General features: G+C 39.0%; 2 protein-coding genes across 11 annotated transcripts in view; both read right to left on the reverse strand.

The window, feature by feature from the left end:
- Positions 1 to 18,592, reverse strand: part of LOC106085530 (uncharacterized) — a 90,200-nt gene that overhangs the window by 10,308 nt on the left and 61,300 nt on the right. For all 3 annotated transcript variants that reach the window (XM_059367718.1, XM_059367719.1, XM_013249824.2), the window contains 4 exons: positions 11,484 to 11,818; positions 11,334 to 11,410; positions 5,365 to 5,573; positions 25 to 5,241 (listed from right to left, as the gene is read on the reverse strand). In XM_059367718.1, coding sequence (XP_059223701.1) covers positions 25 to 5,241; positions 5,365 to 5,573; positions 11,334 to 11,410; positions 11,484 to 11,650 — 5,670 coding nt within the window. In that variant the 5' untranslated portion in view covers positions 11,651 to 11,818. The remainder of the gene's footprint in view (positions 1 to 24; positions 5,242 to 5,364; positions 5,574 to 11,333; positions 11,411 to 11,483; positions 11,819 to 18,592) is intronic.
- LOC106090614 (6-phosphofructo-2-kinase/fructose-2,6-bisphosphatase) overlaps positions 14,544 to 18,592 on the reverse strand; it is a 61,416-nt gene continuing 57,367 nt past the window's right edge. For all 8 annotated transcript variants that reach the window (XM_059367727.1, XM_059367725.1, XM_059367722.1 and 5 more), the window contains one exon: positions 14,544 to 18,295. In XM_059367727.1, the coding sequence (XP_059223710.1) occupies positions 15,357 to 17,741 (2,385 nt within the window). In that variant the 5' untranslated portion in view covers positions 17,742 to 18,295 and the 3' untranslated portion in view covers positions 14,544 to 15,356. The remainder of the gene's footprint in view (positions 18,296 to 18,592) is intronic.

Here is an 18,592-nt window from a genome sequence, read left to right on the forward strand (position 1 = left end):
CTCTTGTATGATAGGTAAACTCACCGTGTCTGCTGCCAAAAGTTCATCACATAACTCCTCGTCGCCGTCATCGTTTGATGGTTGCTGCACTAAACCTGAATCTATGGTTTTTTCATTGTATGATGAGCTGCGTCTTGATTTGAAGGAGTTTTTTGAATCAAGTGGACTTGCTGTTCTTAACGCCCGACAAGGCATTCCTATGTCTGGCATGGTCATTTTACGTTGAGCAGTTCTTTTAGGTGTTGTTGCTATCGTTGCGAGGGTTGTGTCATCTTCAAAATCATAAACTTGCCGTTTGCGGGAAAAGTCATTTCGAGCATTATCGGAGATGTCGAAGCATATGGTTTGGCGGCGCGTAATAGGTGCTTTTCTGTAAAATGGTCTCGGTTTTATGCTTCCCGTCTCAGTACTGGTTTCTTCAGTGGTCGATTTGTTCGTAATTTCAACAGATGCAGGTGTTGTTGTAATGCAAGAAGCCTCATGGGTTGATGTACTTGTCTTATATGATGATGACGATAATGTCTTTAGTTCTATCGTTGTGGCAGGCTCTAATGAAGTTGGAAGGTTAACCTGTTTAGAAACATCAGTGTCAGCATACTCTTTCAGTTTTAAATTAGTTTGTGCAGTAGGTACAGATTTTTCTTTTATTTCATGCGCATCCGTATTTGAAGTCATCGACGTTATATCGTCTAGCACTTGCCCTTTACTCTGGGAATCTTTGTGTTCAATATGGTTGCTATGACTTATTGCGGAAAATTGAGGATCACATTCAATAATATCATCTTTTTGATTCGTCAGTGAGGGCGTGGGATCCGTTTCTTTGTGAATTTCATTTTTGATACTGTCATTACTGTCATGACATATTGACACCTCTTTAGATATTTCTATTTCCGGCGATGCTTTATTAGTAACGACGGATTCAGAAGACTTCAGTTTGTCCTCATCAATAGGCTTTGAATTTTCAGACATTAAATCTTTAAGCTTTTCACTACCAGTCAAAGTTTCCTTTTCTTCATTAGTTACATTACTTATTAGCGGCTTGTTTCCACCTTCTCCTTCTTCAATTTCTTGTTTGCGTTGTTTTGATTTTTTAAATGAAATTTCTTCTTCTGCCGATCTTTTCTTTGGATACGAGGAGACTGGTTCTGTGTCTGCGTTGTTGTCTTTAACTTCGTCTTCGTTATCTATCTTCGCGGATTGGTATTCAGAAGACGCTCCTGTTCTATTCATTTCGTTATGATTTTTTGCTTTTTCTTTTTCAGCTGTGTCATCCAAAGGTGGAGCATCTGCCTCAGTTATAGGAATTTTAGTAAGTTCTTTCATATCAGAATTTCCATTTGGAGTATCGGTGTTGCCTTCAGTCTCAGTACTTATTTCACAATTATCAAACTCTTCTTTGGTTGGTTTCTGCTCAAAAATGTTACTATCTTTGTCACACTCCGTATGTTCAGCATTTTGCTTTGGGGTGAAAGTAACCTCCGCTATTGCGGATGTTGTAAACGTATCAACATTTTCGGTCAATTCTTCAGAATAAGGAAGTTCCTTTGGAATTTCTTTAGAACCAGTGGTTATTTTTGCCAGTTCCTCTGGAAGGGTTGCTTCGATATTACTGCAAATGCTTTCAGTTGTCTTGACGCTCGCATCAAATGAATCTTCAACTATCAGATTAACGCTATTCGAAGTTTGAATATCTTTAGCATTTACAAACACGATCGAAGAGTTAGGGGTTTCAGGTGCTAATTCTTTCGCAGCCTTGTCCTGTTCTTGGTTGAGTGCTTCGCCAGACATCTTATCCTGTAATACTGGAGGTGGGCATCCATCATTTCCAATATCACTGCTTTTCGAAACCGAATTTTTTAAAGCATCCCGCAGCATTCGGCCGGAACTTTTTCCCCCATGACGTCTTCTTTTTTTATGTGCTTTGTCAGTCAAAGTCGGTGCAAAGTCGCTTTCTGTTGTTTCATGATTCGATATTGCTTCCGCATCTGTTACTCTCATCAAATTGGCCTTTTCCTTAACTAATTTGTTGGCAGGTATGCATTCATCATTCGTTTCTATTATAATCGTGGTATCGATGGCACTTAACTCCTCTTCCTTCAATTTTCCTTTGAGATATTTCATATTTTCTTCAACTGGTGCACAGTAATTTTCACATTGGCCTTTTATTGTTTCCACAATTGAATCCGCTTCTATTTCTTGGTGTGGAGTCTCGTTTCGGCTGAAGGGAAATGCCGGTAGACGCTCATCACTCAACATTGAAGTTGGTGATCCAAATTCAGCTCCTGTGTCAGAAGCACCCATTGAACTGTTCTCATCCGTGGGTGAGGTAGTAACAATGCGATGACTAATAAATACCTCTGGGCCAGTTGAAGTACCAGTATTTACATCTATTGAGGCCTCCTTATCATGAGCCAAATTTTCACATTTTAATTCAGCAGAAGGTGATGTGGTACTTGCACATGAGTCATCTACCAATGCCTCTTGTGTATTTTCTTGGATAGCAGTTGATTGCATTTGATCACCATTAATATCGCCTTTATTTTGATTCTCATTTTCATTAAATTCGATTATAGTTGCATCGTGAGAGTCTTGCCTAGGAAGATTTTCAAGTTCATCACTTAAGACAATTTCAGACGCCAACACAATCTTGACAGGATCGTTGGCGTTATCTTCGTCTATTATGTCCTCAGTAACTTGATCTCTTTCTACGAATTCAGAAATTGTATCAGCAATAAATTTTGAGTTATGTTCGGATGGTTTAGCTGTAACGTTTTTTTCATGGTTTATTTCCAAACAATTTTCGGAATCACCTTTTGATTTGTTGGATTCGACATTACTTTCCTCGACCATAGACATGGGGTTATCTTTAGGAACACTTTTATCATTTTCAATATCAAGCGAATTTGACGATGTGTTATTTGCGTCTAACGTTTGCAATTTGACGTTATCCTCTAATCTATTTTCTTCGGATTCTACCAATGTCGATGGTTGAAGGGTACGGCCCAACTGCTGATCGACAACAACTAATTCATTTCCTTCGTCTTGAGGAACTTCTTCAACCGTTGCTAGTTCTGTCAGTACTTTAATTGTTTCCGCTTCAACTTGATCCTTGTCGGCAATGGTAGCCCTTAGGGCCATCGATTCAGAGACTTTTTCTGAAGAAGCATTATTATTAACATTGGCAAAATTTTCTGGAATGGAATTTTCTCCATTGGGTAAATGTTGCTCGTCTTTTGCATACAATGATTGGTCTTCTAATCTCCCGGCCAGGCATTTGGCAGGCCAATCTTTTGAAGATTTCAAAGAAGCTCTTTCGTTGGTGTCTTTTGATTTTCGACGATTTTCTTTTGGGCCTCTTTTTTCCTGCACTTGCTTTGTTTTGTTAATGTCTTCTGACGACGATATGTCTTTGGTTAAGCTTTCATCAGTGGATACAGAATTTGTTAATGATTCCGTACTTAATTTGCCCTCTATGCGAGATCTATTGCGTGACTTAAATATACGCTTGCTCCGCTCTTTTATGGGCAAATCCTTGACAGATATGCATTCTTCAAAACTGTTGCTGGGAGTTATGGTCAGGCCGGCAGCTGGTGGATGTGTGGATTCCAATAAGGACTCTATTTCAGCTTCAAGCTCCTGGTCTTTTTTGTCCCTTTCCTCATTATGTTTTGCCTTAGCAGCTCCATCGCAGGATATTTGAAAAAGGCTTCTTTCACTCGACAAATATTTTTTTTTGAAATGTGGTATAGAGGAGGCCGTTGCCGTAGTTGTATCGATTTCTTCCCCATCCTCATCATCTTGGAAGTCGAAGCAAGATAGAATTGAGGCTGCTGTTGATTTATCATTTGGTTCGACATTTTCCAAATCGCTGTTTCGGGATGAAGGAGACAAATTGTCAGCGCTCTTTTTGGTTGTTTTACTTATAGGCGTCTTATGTGTTCTATCATCTTCATCGTCATCATGTATGGTTATAATAGGCGTGTGTTGTTGTTCATCAACTATCTCTACTGCAGATGAGTTCGAAGTGTCCAAATGTACTACAAGAGTTTGAGATGATGAGTCTTGCGCAGGTTCAATAACTGATACATCAGGACTAAAGTCATTCAATATGACATCTCTGCGGTCCTTCTTTGGTATGTTACGAATACGGCCCTTATTGGTTGTGGTACTGCAAGGAGTTGAGGTACCTGTGGGTGTAGAAATAATTGGTGTTATATCGTTCATTTCGCCCCCGCTTCTGCTATCAGCATCAGCCGATATCGCTTTTATTTCATTCTTATTTTTATCATTGTCTAGATCTGCCATTTCATCTTCATCGCTCCAATCGGCCATCAACATATTTCTTATTTCTTCCACATTTTCTTTGGCCACCGGTGTCAATGCTGTCGATGCTAATGTTTCGGTGACCGTGGATTTTTGTACTTGTTGTGCTTCTTCCACATTGGGGTTGACTACAATGGTTAGACTGGCAAAATCTCGCTTCTTGGGTATTTTTTGGATAGGTTTTACTTCAGGTAAATCTATGGCGCTAGTGGTAGACCCATTTATGATACTCGGCGAAGTAGGGGAAGATACCACAGCCGATCTCGTATGGCGCATAGATCGCCTTGAGAGGGTTCCTTGTGATACAATAGAAGTAGTTTCCACTGCACAAGGAGCTGACGAATCCGATAAAGTGATTGCCGCGGAGGAAGAGGTAGTCTTGTCCTCAACCCCCACTGTTTCGTTAGTTACTGATGGTGGGCTTTTCGATCTTTTTAGCGATATTGTAGATCTATTACCTGCAGGAATTGATACAACCGAGGGGGTAGGTGATTTGGAGGGTGTGGTGGAGGTGCTTGTTGTTAAAATGGGTTTATTTACTTTGGTATTGCTTTCGATATTGTTAATGTTGTTTCTGTTTTTTGGGGCATTGGCATTTTGATTCAATGCAACTGTTGTAGTTGCCGCTCCATTTCTATTGCTGTGCATTTTCCTATGTAATATCATGACATTTTGTCGGACACTGGTGAAGTCGCATAAATTGCAACGATAGTTGTTACTGTTGCCGACATTTGTGCGACTGGATGAGGAGTCGCTGCTTATTGATAACCTCGGCGAGCCGCTAATGTTTTTGGGATTTGCCGTTGCTGCATTTGAAGTCGAGCCGTATGCAGCTCCTATCGCAACCGATTGCTCTATTCTTATTGGCTTTGGTGGCGTTTTATTTGGTGTGATATTGATGATTTTCGTAATGGATTCCTTAAGAGAAAATAAAACCAACAAAAACAATTGAAACAATTCGTATTCGTATTATAGGAAGAATTTTAGAATAAAAATTTTCCATAATCTAGCTTTAGAGGGAATTGCACAGTATATACTTACACAGCTTCTTCGTTTTTCCCGATATTCTGAAGTGCCACCGCAGCCATCATCGCTTGACAAAATTATAGGTTGTCCCAAAATTGCTTTGACAATGCTGTCTGGACGATCGTTTATATATAGGGATGACACCTTTTGACGTGTTAGCCGCTCTGCGATTTCTATATCCTCAGGAAACTTTTCCATAAACTTATTGCCACTTTTGTACAAAGCTAAAAAGATTAAATATTTCTTTAAGTAAATCTATTTTTTCTCAAGGATTTTATTAAAGATCTTATTTTCCACTTTCCACCATAATTTACTTTCATTTTAATTGATGTTGGCAAAAAAGGCCGCCATAGCGCAGAGGTTAGTTTGTCAGCCTATGATGCTGAACGTTTGGGTTCGAACCCTGGCGAGAACATCAGAAATAAATTTGATCTTATTCTATATCCTAGAGACACCAAAATTTTGTCAGGGAGTATGAACGCCAAACTATTCTTCACTTGATTGTTGTCTCAGTATGGTAGATACCATGAATTTCAAAAATTTAATATGGGTACCCCTGGCTTGTCCTGTATAGGCTTTTTATTTATTTCAAATATATATTCACCACTAATATAGCAAAAACGATTTGGACCAAGCATACAACATCCTCTTTATCGTAAACCCGGTTTGCCTAAAATGATGGTGTGGTAACGATATTGGCCAAGTTAGCTCAACGTTAATCACTGTTTTTAATGTTGTAGCTGCACTAAAGTTTATTTGTTGTTTCATTAAATGCAGCCAACATTTAAAGTTAAAAAATTTTGTGCGCTTTTACAATTATAAAAGACATTTCGGTCATCTATTTCTTCTGTTCTTTGGTATTTTGTCGTGTTGAAGAATTGTCGTTCAAATCGATTGATTGATAAGTTTTAAATTAATGTAGCTTTATTTTATAGCGAATAAATTTTCACTTAACCATTATGACAGAAGTTTTTATTCTTTAACCATGACATCTTTATTCTTTGCTGGAACCAATGAGCAACTTGTTGAGATCTCTTCGGAAGCGATTTGGATTTGGGATCAATTATTTTGAAAAATATGTCTCGGACGCCAAAAAGCAGTGATATGATATGAAATGAATAAGCAGACAGGCTCCCCGAGAACGTCCCGTCCCTGCATAGAATGCGGACCAACAACAATCGGACACCATGATAGCGTTAACCAACAAACAGAAATAAATTATGAGGCAGATCAACGCAGTCCACAACGTAGTAAGCGCGCAAAAGGTACAGACAGCCTTTGTTTGTTTCTCTTTCGAGCAAGCTCAATGATCGGATATTTTCTTTGCAATTGGAAAAGAAAAGCCAGAGATCGCAACACACACCAACCTCTATGGGACGCGTTTCGTAATTTGGTTACAATTACTCATCAGCCATATTAGGTGTGAAAGCTTCAAGGGCCCTACGTTGTTATGTTGTACTTGTACTTGTACCGAATTTATTGCGAAAACGCCTCTATGGTACAAATACCAATACCAATCCCAATGCATGTGTTTTTGTGTAACGGCAAATTTTCTGTCTGCACAAATTACACTGCTTCCATGGTACGCACGAGATTCTGTGTATTTGTTGGAAGTTGTATTGATGGCTTCGAACGCTGGACGGCGGCAACGGCTCTCGCTGTTGCTCCGTGTGCCCAGGTTCGAATCCCGGTCGGGCCCCGCCGAACCTTTTAATTTCTAAGCCAGTATAGTGTCACTACAAAAAGCAATAAAAGCGCTAGAAGAAAATGTTACTTATAAGGAACAAAATACCGTCAGTACGATCAGCGACCCAGAACGGGCACATAGTGACACAACACAAACAGTCACACAGACGGTGCAATCGCTTTTGTCAAGTTCGAAAAATGTGGAAATGATTTTTGGAATATTGTCACTAACCTTTGGTCGGCCAGAGCAATTAATAAGAAGCCAGATTGAGTGAGCGCCATGTCGTGTGTTGCTGATGGCGAGTTAGATTTGTTGGTGAAATATGGTTCGATTTTTACAGGCTGCAAATGACAAGCATCATTTAAGCAATCCAACGTTGTTAAGTGAACTCGTTGCGAAACTCCCACAGTCAAAACAAATGCAGTGAGCAGAAAAATGCATGCTTTTGATCGACCGGTGGATTTGGTGGACTTCTGCGAATGGCTTGATACAGTGAAGCGTATTGCAAGTATGACATCAGACGGCTTGCCATCGGCTCCTGCGCATCAAAATAAAAAGTTGCAACATAGAAACAAATTTTCGTTAACGACAGCTCGTGTACAGAGTTGCGTTATTTGTTCTGGAGGTTGTCAAAATATTATATAGATGAACAACAAATCAAAAGACTGCCCATGGATGGATAATAGATGAACAACAATTCAAAAGACTGCCCATGGATGACCTTTGGAAAAAAGTCCGTGAGTTACGTGGTAAAATGTTTTAAGAAACAGCGTTGTGGTATCGATGGCTGTGAAAAAGTTTATAGTAACATTTTACACATAACAGACGACGTTGTTGTTGTGGGGCAACAACCATCAAGTACAGCATCAACAACAACAGAAAATGGTAATGCCAGAAGAAACTTCCATGCCCGGCACGGAATAACTATGAGCATCACACAGGCTGGAACGTTGAGCTCCAATATGTGTGGCGTTCTTCGAGAAGCTTAGCTGGGAGCTACCGGGCGTCCACACACAGGTTGCAGATAGTGGAATGCTCCATAAGGAGTAGCTGCAACTGCAGTCGCGGACAATCAGCGATATCGAGTGGAGGGTCTCAGTGAGAGGCCAAATGGCACCAGCTCTTGCTTAAATGCTGAGTACCTATGATGCTCGATATGAAAAGGCGAGTTATTGGCGCCTTTAAATAACCAATGGTCATCATGTTCCCGTGGCGATCGGTCGTATAGACCGGAACGAGCTTGCTCGCTTATAAGAGCTTGCGAGAATCGCCACCTCCACATGCAAATGTGGCTACAACAACAACAAACTTCCATGATGGAAGTCAGAGTAGTGAAATATTGTTCCAAGCGATCCCAATAAAATTGTATGCTCCAAATAAGTGTGTCTCTGCTTATGCATTTATTGATGATGGATCAGATGCCACAATGCTAGAGTTGGATTTGGGAAAAATAATTGGGTTACAAAGAAGGCAAAGTAAATTGGAATTGCAGAGGTTAAACGTTGTTCAAGGCAACAGTCCGAAACTGTAGAACTGTCCATAAGTGACACTCAAGATGGAAGCACGAAATATAAGATTTCAAACATTTTTTTGGTAAAGGACTTGGATTTGCCAACCCAATCATTTTCGTTGATAGTAATAGTCATTTGTCGAAGTTGCCAATCAAAAACTATAACAATATCAAACCACAAATGATTTTGAGTTTAACATATGCCTTTTTAACAGTGCCTATCACAAGGGTGCCATAGCAGTCAAGAAAAAATTGGGCTGGGTGGTAAACGGTCCGACGGGCACGGAAAATGGGCAATTTGTAAAATGGGTGTTACACACGAGACAATCAAGGGGAATAGATGAACAGTTTGAAAGTATTATGAGACAATATTTTGAAATAGAATCCTATATGGTGAAGTTAGATGCCAAACCAGTTCTGTCAATAGATGACCAGAGGCCAAACACAATATTAAAGAAAACCATCACTACAACCGCTGGCCGTTTGCTGACCATACCTTCCCGAATTCATATCCAGTGGGATTTAAACGACTTCAAATCATAGAAAATAAATTTAGTACTGATAAAAACTTTAGGACTGATTATCGTTCGAAAAAGCAACACTTATTCGATGAGGGATATGCCATGCGTCTCACTCTCGAAGAAGAGAAAATAATTTCCAGGAAAACTTTAATCATGCCCCACTTTGCAGTCTCGAATCCAAGAAAGGACAGTCTACATGTAGTATTTGACGCGGCGTCAAAAATACAAATCCCCTTACCCCAAAAGTACTACCCAAAAATAAAAGTGGACCGATCGGGACAATATGGGATTCAAATGAAAGGTATTCAAGAGTAGAATACGAATTTAAAATAAAAGTAGGGTCCAAGTACCTGGGCGGCGCTCCAGCCCCAAAACCCCTTAAAATAGGTTCATTTGACGATCATGATAATATGGGACTCAAATGAAAGGTATTCGGGAGTAGATTACGAATATGGTCAGGAATAAGGAATAGTCTTTATAATTTATTGATAACGGAAAGGGGCGGACCCTCCACCGTTATCCCAAAAACACCACCCAAAATCAAAAGTGGACCGATAAGGACAATATGGGTATCAAATGAAAATTATGCGGGAGTGCATAACGAATCTGTCATATAAATACATGTCGAAGTATAGGGGGTCACCCCATCCCCACAAAAACACCCAAAATGGGCTTATTAGCCAATCACGGATATATGGGACTCGGTTTGTTTGTTCCGTATAGACTGAAAAACGGCAAAACAGATTTTCTCGAAATTTTCGCATATTGTGTAGGTTGGTCTGGAAGGAAACATAAGCTATATAATTTTTCGGTATCGGAAGGGGGACGGACCCTCCCCCTTATGCCAAAAACACAACCCAAATTCAAATGTGGACCGATCGGGACAATATAGGTATCAAATGAAAGGTATTGTAGAGTAGAATACAAATATGTTATTAAAATTTGAGTAAAGTACCCATCGGGCCGCCCCAACCCCAAACAGACAAATTGGACGTTCATTTCAATATGGGGCTCAAATGAAAGGTATTCGGGAGTAGATTGCGAATCTGGCATACAAAATCAGATCGAAGATCAGATCGATCATGCCACCCCTCAAAAAAGCCATTAGACCCATTATGACTATATAATACTTGGCTGAACCGATTTTCTTAAAATTTTCATAGATTGTGTACGTTTTGTTTGGAAGGAAACATAGGCTATATAATTTTTAGATATCTGGTGGAAGAGGACCCTCCCCTCCATCGCAAAAACGCCACCCATGTCCGAAAGTGGTCCGATGGGCACAATAAGGGTATCAAATGAAAGGTATTGGAGACCAGAACACAAATGTGGTATTAAAATTTGGATTCAAATACCCAGCGGGACCCCCTTCCCCCCAACCCCAAACTCCTCTAAACAGATATATTCAAAGTTCATGTCAATATGGGACTCAAATGAAAAGGCCCAAAACACTCTCCAAACGGTTCATATTTACCGGCCATGACAATATTGGGCTTAAATTAAAGGGATTTGGAAGTGCAGCACGAATTTGAAATTAGAGTCGGAATGTCTGAGGTGCCATACTCTCCCCTAATTAGAACATTACCCTAAGGAAGAACATTACCACCAGGAACCGAGAAGGGGCTAAATCTCACATATCAATGAGTGCTTTCCGATTTAAGTTTAAACTCAATGATAAGGGACCTTTTTTTATAGCCGAGTCCGAACGGCGTCCCACAGTGCAACACCGCTTTGGGGGAAATTTTTTAAATGACCATGCATAGCATTGTACCTCGCAAATGTCGCCAACATTAAGAGGGGATAAACGCGATGTTCTCGCCAGAATTCGAACGCGTTCAGCATCATAGGCTATAATGGTACGAATTCGAAATCCGCATGCAGGGCGAAGTGTCCCCACCCTATAAAAAATATTAGAGAGTTAAAGAAGGCGCAGCGGAGCGGGCCCGGTTCGGCTAGTATGTTAATAAATGCCATTTTTTAAAAACACAAGTCCCAAAAGATATGCTTATGAAAACTCACACTTTTTGTTTTGCGTATTGATAAAATCAAACAGAAGTAGTATACGTTTGGTAAATTTTCTTAATTTTTTTTAACTTTGGACAGATATGTATAAAGAGATATTCGTTTATCTGTTTTGAACTGTTGTAGAATGTACCCATAAACACATATGGGCCAACTTACGAGTCAAAGTCAAAAGTTAAAATTCATGTAAAGAATTTGGAATGGTGGTGTGCGAAATAAGGTAAATTATAGAAGCGTTACTTACATAGGCCCTTCTTAAGAAATTCTTCTTTTTTAGCACATTGAAATGGATAGATTTGCTTGACATTGCTCACGTATTCACTAAATGAGGAAGAAAAAGTATGCATAGTTAGAACTAGGAACTAGATAGAGAGAAATTCAAAGTAATACTCACTACGCGTTCTCATTGAAAAATTTAACTATACAATATAGTTTTCGCTTGTTATTAGTCACTATACCATCTGGATGTCGGTGAGCGTCGATGACCTCGCCCGGCCACCAATTATTGCCCAATTTGACCCACACAATATCACCATCCTTATAGACTTGATCCTCGGACATGTTGTTTAAATTGGCTATCGCTTCTATTTCATGAGTAAAACACAGTGGGACATTTTCAATCCTATTTCCGGTGTCGTTATTAGTTTATATCCATGAGCCAACGTGGCAGCCTCTAGAGTGTTTCTGTTGTTGTAAGGACATTTCATAGCGTTCTCTTTAGCGTTTTCTCTGGAAATTTCATTAATGTAATACAAACTTTTTTACCATATTTTGTTGGCGGCATTTCTACAACGTTTTTTCAATAGTTTCTGTTTTTTTTTCAATTAGTTAAACTAATTGAAGAGCTTGGAGATGTTTAAAATTTTGTGATTTTAAACAACTTTTAGTATTGTATTCACCCCAAGGACAAAACATGAATCTCTCATTTACTTATACATATAAGGCCTAAAAGCAAACCAAATCGCCGAATACGTCTAAATATCAATCTAAATAAAATCAAGTCTAAATATTTCTACAAAAAAATATATATTTATATATAAAATCTTAGCTAAATATAAAAGTTACAAAACAAAACTAAAGATAATTAAAACTGATAACCTTGGTGGTGGTGCTGTTAGAAAAAAAACCTTTGAAACATACGTACGTACAAAAGTAATATTGAAAATTATAAAATTTGCTGTCAATTAAACAAGAAATAATACACTGTATTTCAGTGACACCACCGTAAGCACAAAACTTTGCGTTATATCTGCAAAGATTTTATCGACGAAATTTTTTAATTTTAATACAATAACAAGCCTAATTTCAGAAAAAATGCTTTCAGGGCGCAAGAAATGCGAAGGCCTTCGGTGCGAAAAGGAACGAAGAAGCTGTCGGAATGTATTGTAGATCCATCCTATGAGGCGATCCAGACAAGACGAGTCGGCTACTTAGGGAGAACAGGAATGATACAAGTACGATTACCGGGGCAAGATATATCCATTACCTCCTTCAACCTTATCTAACCTCAGTGCTCAAGAAGTCAACCATACAGCTATCAGTACTATATAAAAGTACTATATCTGGCAAAATTTTTTAAAGCCATAATATGACAAATAAAGCCAGAACTTAACTGGTCTACATTGGAATTATATATAGGATAACGGCCATTGGTATGAGCCTGAATTTTAAATACCACTGCAAATGCACACCTCAATTTTTTTAAAATGAAAGATTTTAATTAAATCACAAACCATTATGAAAATTAGTAATCGGAAACGAACTTAAATATTAAAATATACTTTTATAAAAATAAATGGGTTTCCTCATCGCTGCAAGGCAACACCGCGATTATGATTCAAGTCAATGTGTTAAGTTGATGCGGAGTTTCTATTCTCAGCTTACATTTACTCAAAACACAACAATAAGCAAAGACGATATTAAAAGCTGTGTTACGCGAAGCATGGATATGAATGCACGAGTATTCATACGATTGTCACTCATATCAGTGTGCTGAACACATCACCGCATTAATTGCGATGGCGATAGATACTAACACCGCATTTTTTGAATATACCCCAAATAAGAAAAATTTCACCGCTTGCAGTTTTCTGATTGGTATATACATTTCTGGCTATTGGGCCTCTAAATCAACAATCTTAACTGAGCACGAGTCCTAGCCAGCCACATGGGAATCCCGTATAATGACAGCTATAGGAAATGACTTGATGAGGATGACACAAGCACTAGCTTTGTTTATGTAGGGGTTTTCAAGCTCACAGGCTGTCTACATTGGGGAGGCGGGTTTTCTCCAATCCACGCAAGCTTGCAAACATATCTCCGAGAGTTCTCCTCAAGTACATAGACTCACGCTCTTCTGTTCTGTTTCATAATGAAAATGGAGTTTATGTTGTCATTAAGAAGCATAAATTTTTTGATATTCCTTATTGGGTTCTGCGTCCTATTGGCACTGAAGGGAAGAGTTTAATGTAATTGATGCAAAGAAGTCAATAAGCTACCTCGTGCATTTGAAGTGTTAACTCGCCATCAAATAATTGTATCCTGCTGCTCTCCAATTGGAATAACGAAGTCTGAAAATAATACAAATGAATTACACATCAAACCGAAGGCCATAAAAATAAAACCAACCCAACAAATTGGCCTCTAGAATTTCGAGAGGACTACGTACATGTTATACGACGAAATATTGTATTGGGTAATAGATAAAACTTTGAATTAAGCAGACAGTTTGGATGCAAAGCCTGCATTAGACAAAAAATATATACACTATACAAAATAATCCCATGGCAGCCGATTGCACGTAGCGGATTGAGCCAATGGAGTCCTTCATCGGCAAGAGCTACCGCCTCAGTGTACAACACACTGCTACACTAACAAGACACTGATACTACCCGTTTTGTTGTATTGTTCCCATGCATGAGTAATTGCGAAAACAGACGAAGTAGAACTAGGAATGAGAATAAAATCAGAGAATCTCATGCTTAGAACTCTTTTGAAAATAGACCTTTGGGGAAGACAAAAAATCCAAGTGAAGAAATAAGTGCACAACATATAGAAATTTAAATATTTGTGCAGTATATTAGAGAACTCTTAAAGTGTCAATGTATAAACAATATATATTGTTTCTTATAGTAAGTAAGATTATGACTTTGGTCCCAATAAACAAAAAGAAAACCACTTACTCAGTCAGTAAGAATCTCTGTTTTTGGCCTCATCCTCCCTCACCCGCCATCCCTCCAAATGATAATAAATTAAACACATGAAATTCCTTTATTATGATTTTATTAATAAATACACATTACGGATTGTTGAATTGGTTTTAAGCAATGTTGTTTCACAATTTCTTACAAAATGGACCAAAATTTTGGGAGAAAAACATACAATTTTTTTTATTGATACACAAATCTATTGTTTCTAGTTTAAGTAGAAATAATGTATAAAATATATATATGTAAGTAAATATGTGTGTTTTAGTTTGCATTAAAAATCAAGCAAGTATATTTAGTTAAGTTACAAAATTTCGTTTTTTATCAGTCATAAAAGTCTTGTCTCTGCTATCTTCATTCTCATTATATTCAAAAATAAGGAAAAATTAACAATTTGAATCAGTTTAAATTTTAGAAAGCAAATGTAGTCAACTCATATATTTTAATCGGTTACAAAATTTTGTTAACATTACTAAAACTTTATAGAATTGAGATAGGTATCTTTTTTATGTTTCTATTTTTGTGTTTGTCTGTTTGTTTTTTGAGATTCACTCATTTTTAGTCTGGCTATTGTGAATGTTTCCGTCATCATCAGCTTTCTTTAAAATGAATGTCTGTAGTGTGTGTATGTGAGAGTGGATGTGTATGTGTATGTAGTAGTTCAATGAATTGTTTGAATTGTGAATGGTGACATGTCCGACATGAAAATCCTAGCTTTTATTGCAGCGAAAGGTGTTGCCATATCAAACGCTATTATCAATTGAGAGCTATATTGCGAATGTGTTTTGCAAAACTAAACTGAGAGCAACATGTAACGTTTTATATTCTATTTCTACAATTCACTTAAGAATTATTAGTGCTAATTGCTACATCTCTAGTTAAAGGGGAAGTGTGCAAGAAGTTATACCGTAATTGCTCTTAATATTATTTGTTGTTGGTGCTGCTGTTGCAATTACAGACAGTCGTTTGGGAGTTTAAAGTGTATTGAAACGATTCAAATGGAACTGAGCCAGCAGTCCTCGTTTAAGTAAAACAAATTGCTGCTGCTGTTGTTGGCAATATCATTGACCTATTATATTATTGGCATTGCCGTCGTCTGCACGGGTGGCGCTGTTGCCGCAACCATTGCCCAGAACACCACAGCTTCCGCCGTTGGATGCTTTAGACACATCATCACCTACAATCAACACCTTACCAACGCCATCTGGGGCAACCAATTCACCGCTTAAGCCATCAAGACCCAATGAGACGTCGCCTGGTATTTTGGGCTTGGGGCGATGTGTATCCACGGCGTCGATGGGTAACTTAATGTGTTCCACTTTACAGCCATAGGCAACGGGCGTGAGCTTTATAACTGTATGTAATGGAACATATAAGTAAGGTAACTCATCGGCAGATTTATCCAGGAAATAGGCGAAGAGACAGCGCAATACAGCTTGATGGGATACAACCAAGACATTGCCTTGACGTTCCAATTCCATGATAACGGGCTCCAGGCGTGCCACCAAATCCTCATAGCTTTCACCACGTGGATAACGATAGGCGAATTTATTTTGATCGCGAGCCTTGAATTCCTCGGGGAAGCGTTCCTTGATCTGTTCGTAGGTCATTTCCTCACAATGACCGGCATCGATTTCGTTTAACGCCTTCCAACGTTCTTGGGGAGCCTTAACGTCGGCAACGGTTTGTATGGCCCGTTTCATCCATGATGTCCATACACGCAAACCCTCAATTTGCTGCTGTTCTATGTATGATGCCAAAGCTTTGCCATACAAACGACCGCGTTCACTCAAATTGGAATCGCCGCCGATGAGGCCTTTAAGATTATGCTCCGACTCCCCATGACGTGTTAGATATATGGTCCGAGGGGTGATATGAATATTCATCAAGTAGTAGACGATGCGTGATTCTACATGACCTTCATTGTTATAGACCACCACTTTTTTACCGGCATTGTAGACTTTCATAAAACTCAAATGGGATTCCTTGTCCTCATGTATGCTCTGATAGCGTTCTTCATAATGCTCAATACGTTGTAGAAAATCCCGGACCACCAAATCCGTATTCATATTCACATAATCCGGAGAGCTTACTTTGACCTCTTTGATATTTTGTTCAATAATCTGGGGATCGTCACAGATCGACTCCACGAAGAATAAACGGAATCCATGGTGTTTAACGACAATATCGTAAATCAGTTGGCGCCGATCATAGGTCGAATTGGTGGCATCAAACACGGCCACACTTCCTTGGCCACTGAGGAGCCACTCACAGGAGTCATGCAAAGCCTGATTGGCACAGCGATTACGTATGGCCATCGCTTCCTCATTGTCAGCCCTGAAGAACTCATGTGATTTATAAGCTGTAGTGGCATGACGACGATATTCACCCAAATTAAAGACCCTGGTGCAGATGCCAATCCAATTAAGATAACGAGCTAGTTTCTTGGATATGAAAGTCTTGCCACGGGCCGGCAAACCAACCATGGCAATAACATGTGGTGTAGCTACATCAGATATAGCCCTTTCACCTCGGATAGGAAATGGTTTAGTCATAACGGTTTCCGAGGTTGGCGGCAACAGTTTGCGCAATTCATCTGGCATTTCGCTGGGACAGACGTGTAATTCATTCTCTATGGCCAGATCGGCGGTTTTCTTGAGCTGGTTAAGCGATGTGGTGCGCACCCGAAGGGAAGGTGAAGTGCTGTAGGGCATATCCATGATGCTAGTAGCAGTCCCCGAACGCACCAGAGATGATTGGGCGATGTGCTTGACGACAGCGGCGTTTGCTGCAGAGGATAGTAGCAGAGAGTTCAAGAGGCTCAATTGAGTTTGTGATTCTTGATTTTTCAATTTATGTTTGATTTGCTCGAAACTGGGCGATGGACAACTAGAGCCTAGGGGGTATGGTGAATGAGAAAGGTCAATACCACTGCCACTACCACCACTGGCTGGAGTAAATCTCAATGAGATACCAACGTCGCGGCCAAAGGGTGATGTGGAGCTCGATGAAGTATTTGAATTCGTTTGCGAATGCGGCGGCGTGGGTGGTGGCGTGGGTGACGTCCCAACCAATGGTATTAGATGCCGTTCAGGTGAAACATGTAGGATACCACCCGCGGTTTGCGGACAGGATGTGGAATATAAGGAAAATTCCGAAACGGGTGAAGCTATAGATGAGGATAAGGGAAAGGCATTATTTAACGGTGTATTAGATGGTGACAAAGCGAAATCATTTACTGAATCTGCTGTAGGGATGGGCAAAGGCGTTGAGGATGCATTACATGTGGGCAATGTATTTGAATCGGATGTTGCAATATGAAATGTAGATGATGATTGTGATTGCGATTGCAATTGCGATGATGGTTGTGACGATGATGATGGAAATGATGATGAAGATGATGATGATGATGATGCGGTTGCATTTATTGGTTTGATATTATTCATATATAAAGATTTTCCTCAAACGGGCAATGGAAGAAAAAAAGTGAATGCAATATCAATTAAAACAGTAATAAACTCTCAGACTTATCTATGTATATATAGCACCACAGTCTTTCAATAAATCTGTAGTATAAAAAGTAGAGCGAATAAGACAAGACTTTTGGGTATATTATAAACCTTCTGGCATACGAATGTATAGTCTAGCTAATAAAGTGTTCTCTTTGAAATTCCGAAATCCTTATGGCTATATACGTATATATCACTATGAAAATGGTAGACTCCTTCGTTTAACTCCAGAGTCGTTATTTAATAAAAAAAAGTTTGTGGTTTCGAGAGTAGCATTCAGTCCAGCCGTTTCGCGCTTCTCAGACAACACAAAGGGAAAGTAGATGTTCAAGTTGTCGGCTTTTAATCCTAATTTTTTTTTTTTTTATTCACAGCGCACGTTCTACGCCCAAGAAGAAAGTAGTTGGTTTAATGGGCTGTTTTAGGAATTTAGTGTAAAAATAACTAGTCCCTTGTATTTCTATCAAAGTAAAGGCAACTTGTGTTGCTTTCTGTAAGTAGAAGTTGAAAGAAAGAAAGAAAAAAATAATATATATATATATATTTTTGATTTGTCAAAATTCTTTGCGTACAGGAGATGAAAAGTAGAGAAAAATTTGTGACATGTGTTCATAATTTTCTAAAACGTTGCTTGTTTGTTTTTGCTGAATTTGCATTTGCTCCTTGCAAGAGTAATATTATTTGATAGATTTTTTCCGGGATAATTTAGATCATCATTTTGCACCACCAGCACCGCAATGAATCTCACAATTTATTGCTGCACTTCACAATACCGCAACAAAACATTA

The sequence above is a fragment of the Stomoxys calcitrans genome, chromosome 4 (assembly GCF_963082655.1).
Source record: "Stomoxys calcitrans chromosome 4, idStoCalc2.1, whole genome shotgun sequence".
NCBI lineage: Eukaryota > Metazoa > Arthropoda > Insecta > Diptera > Muscidae > Stomoxys > Stomoxys calcitrans.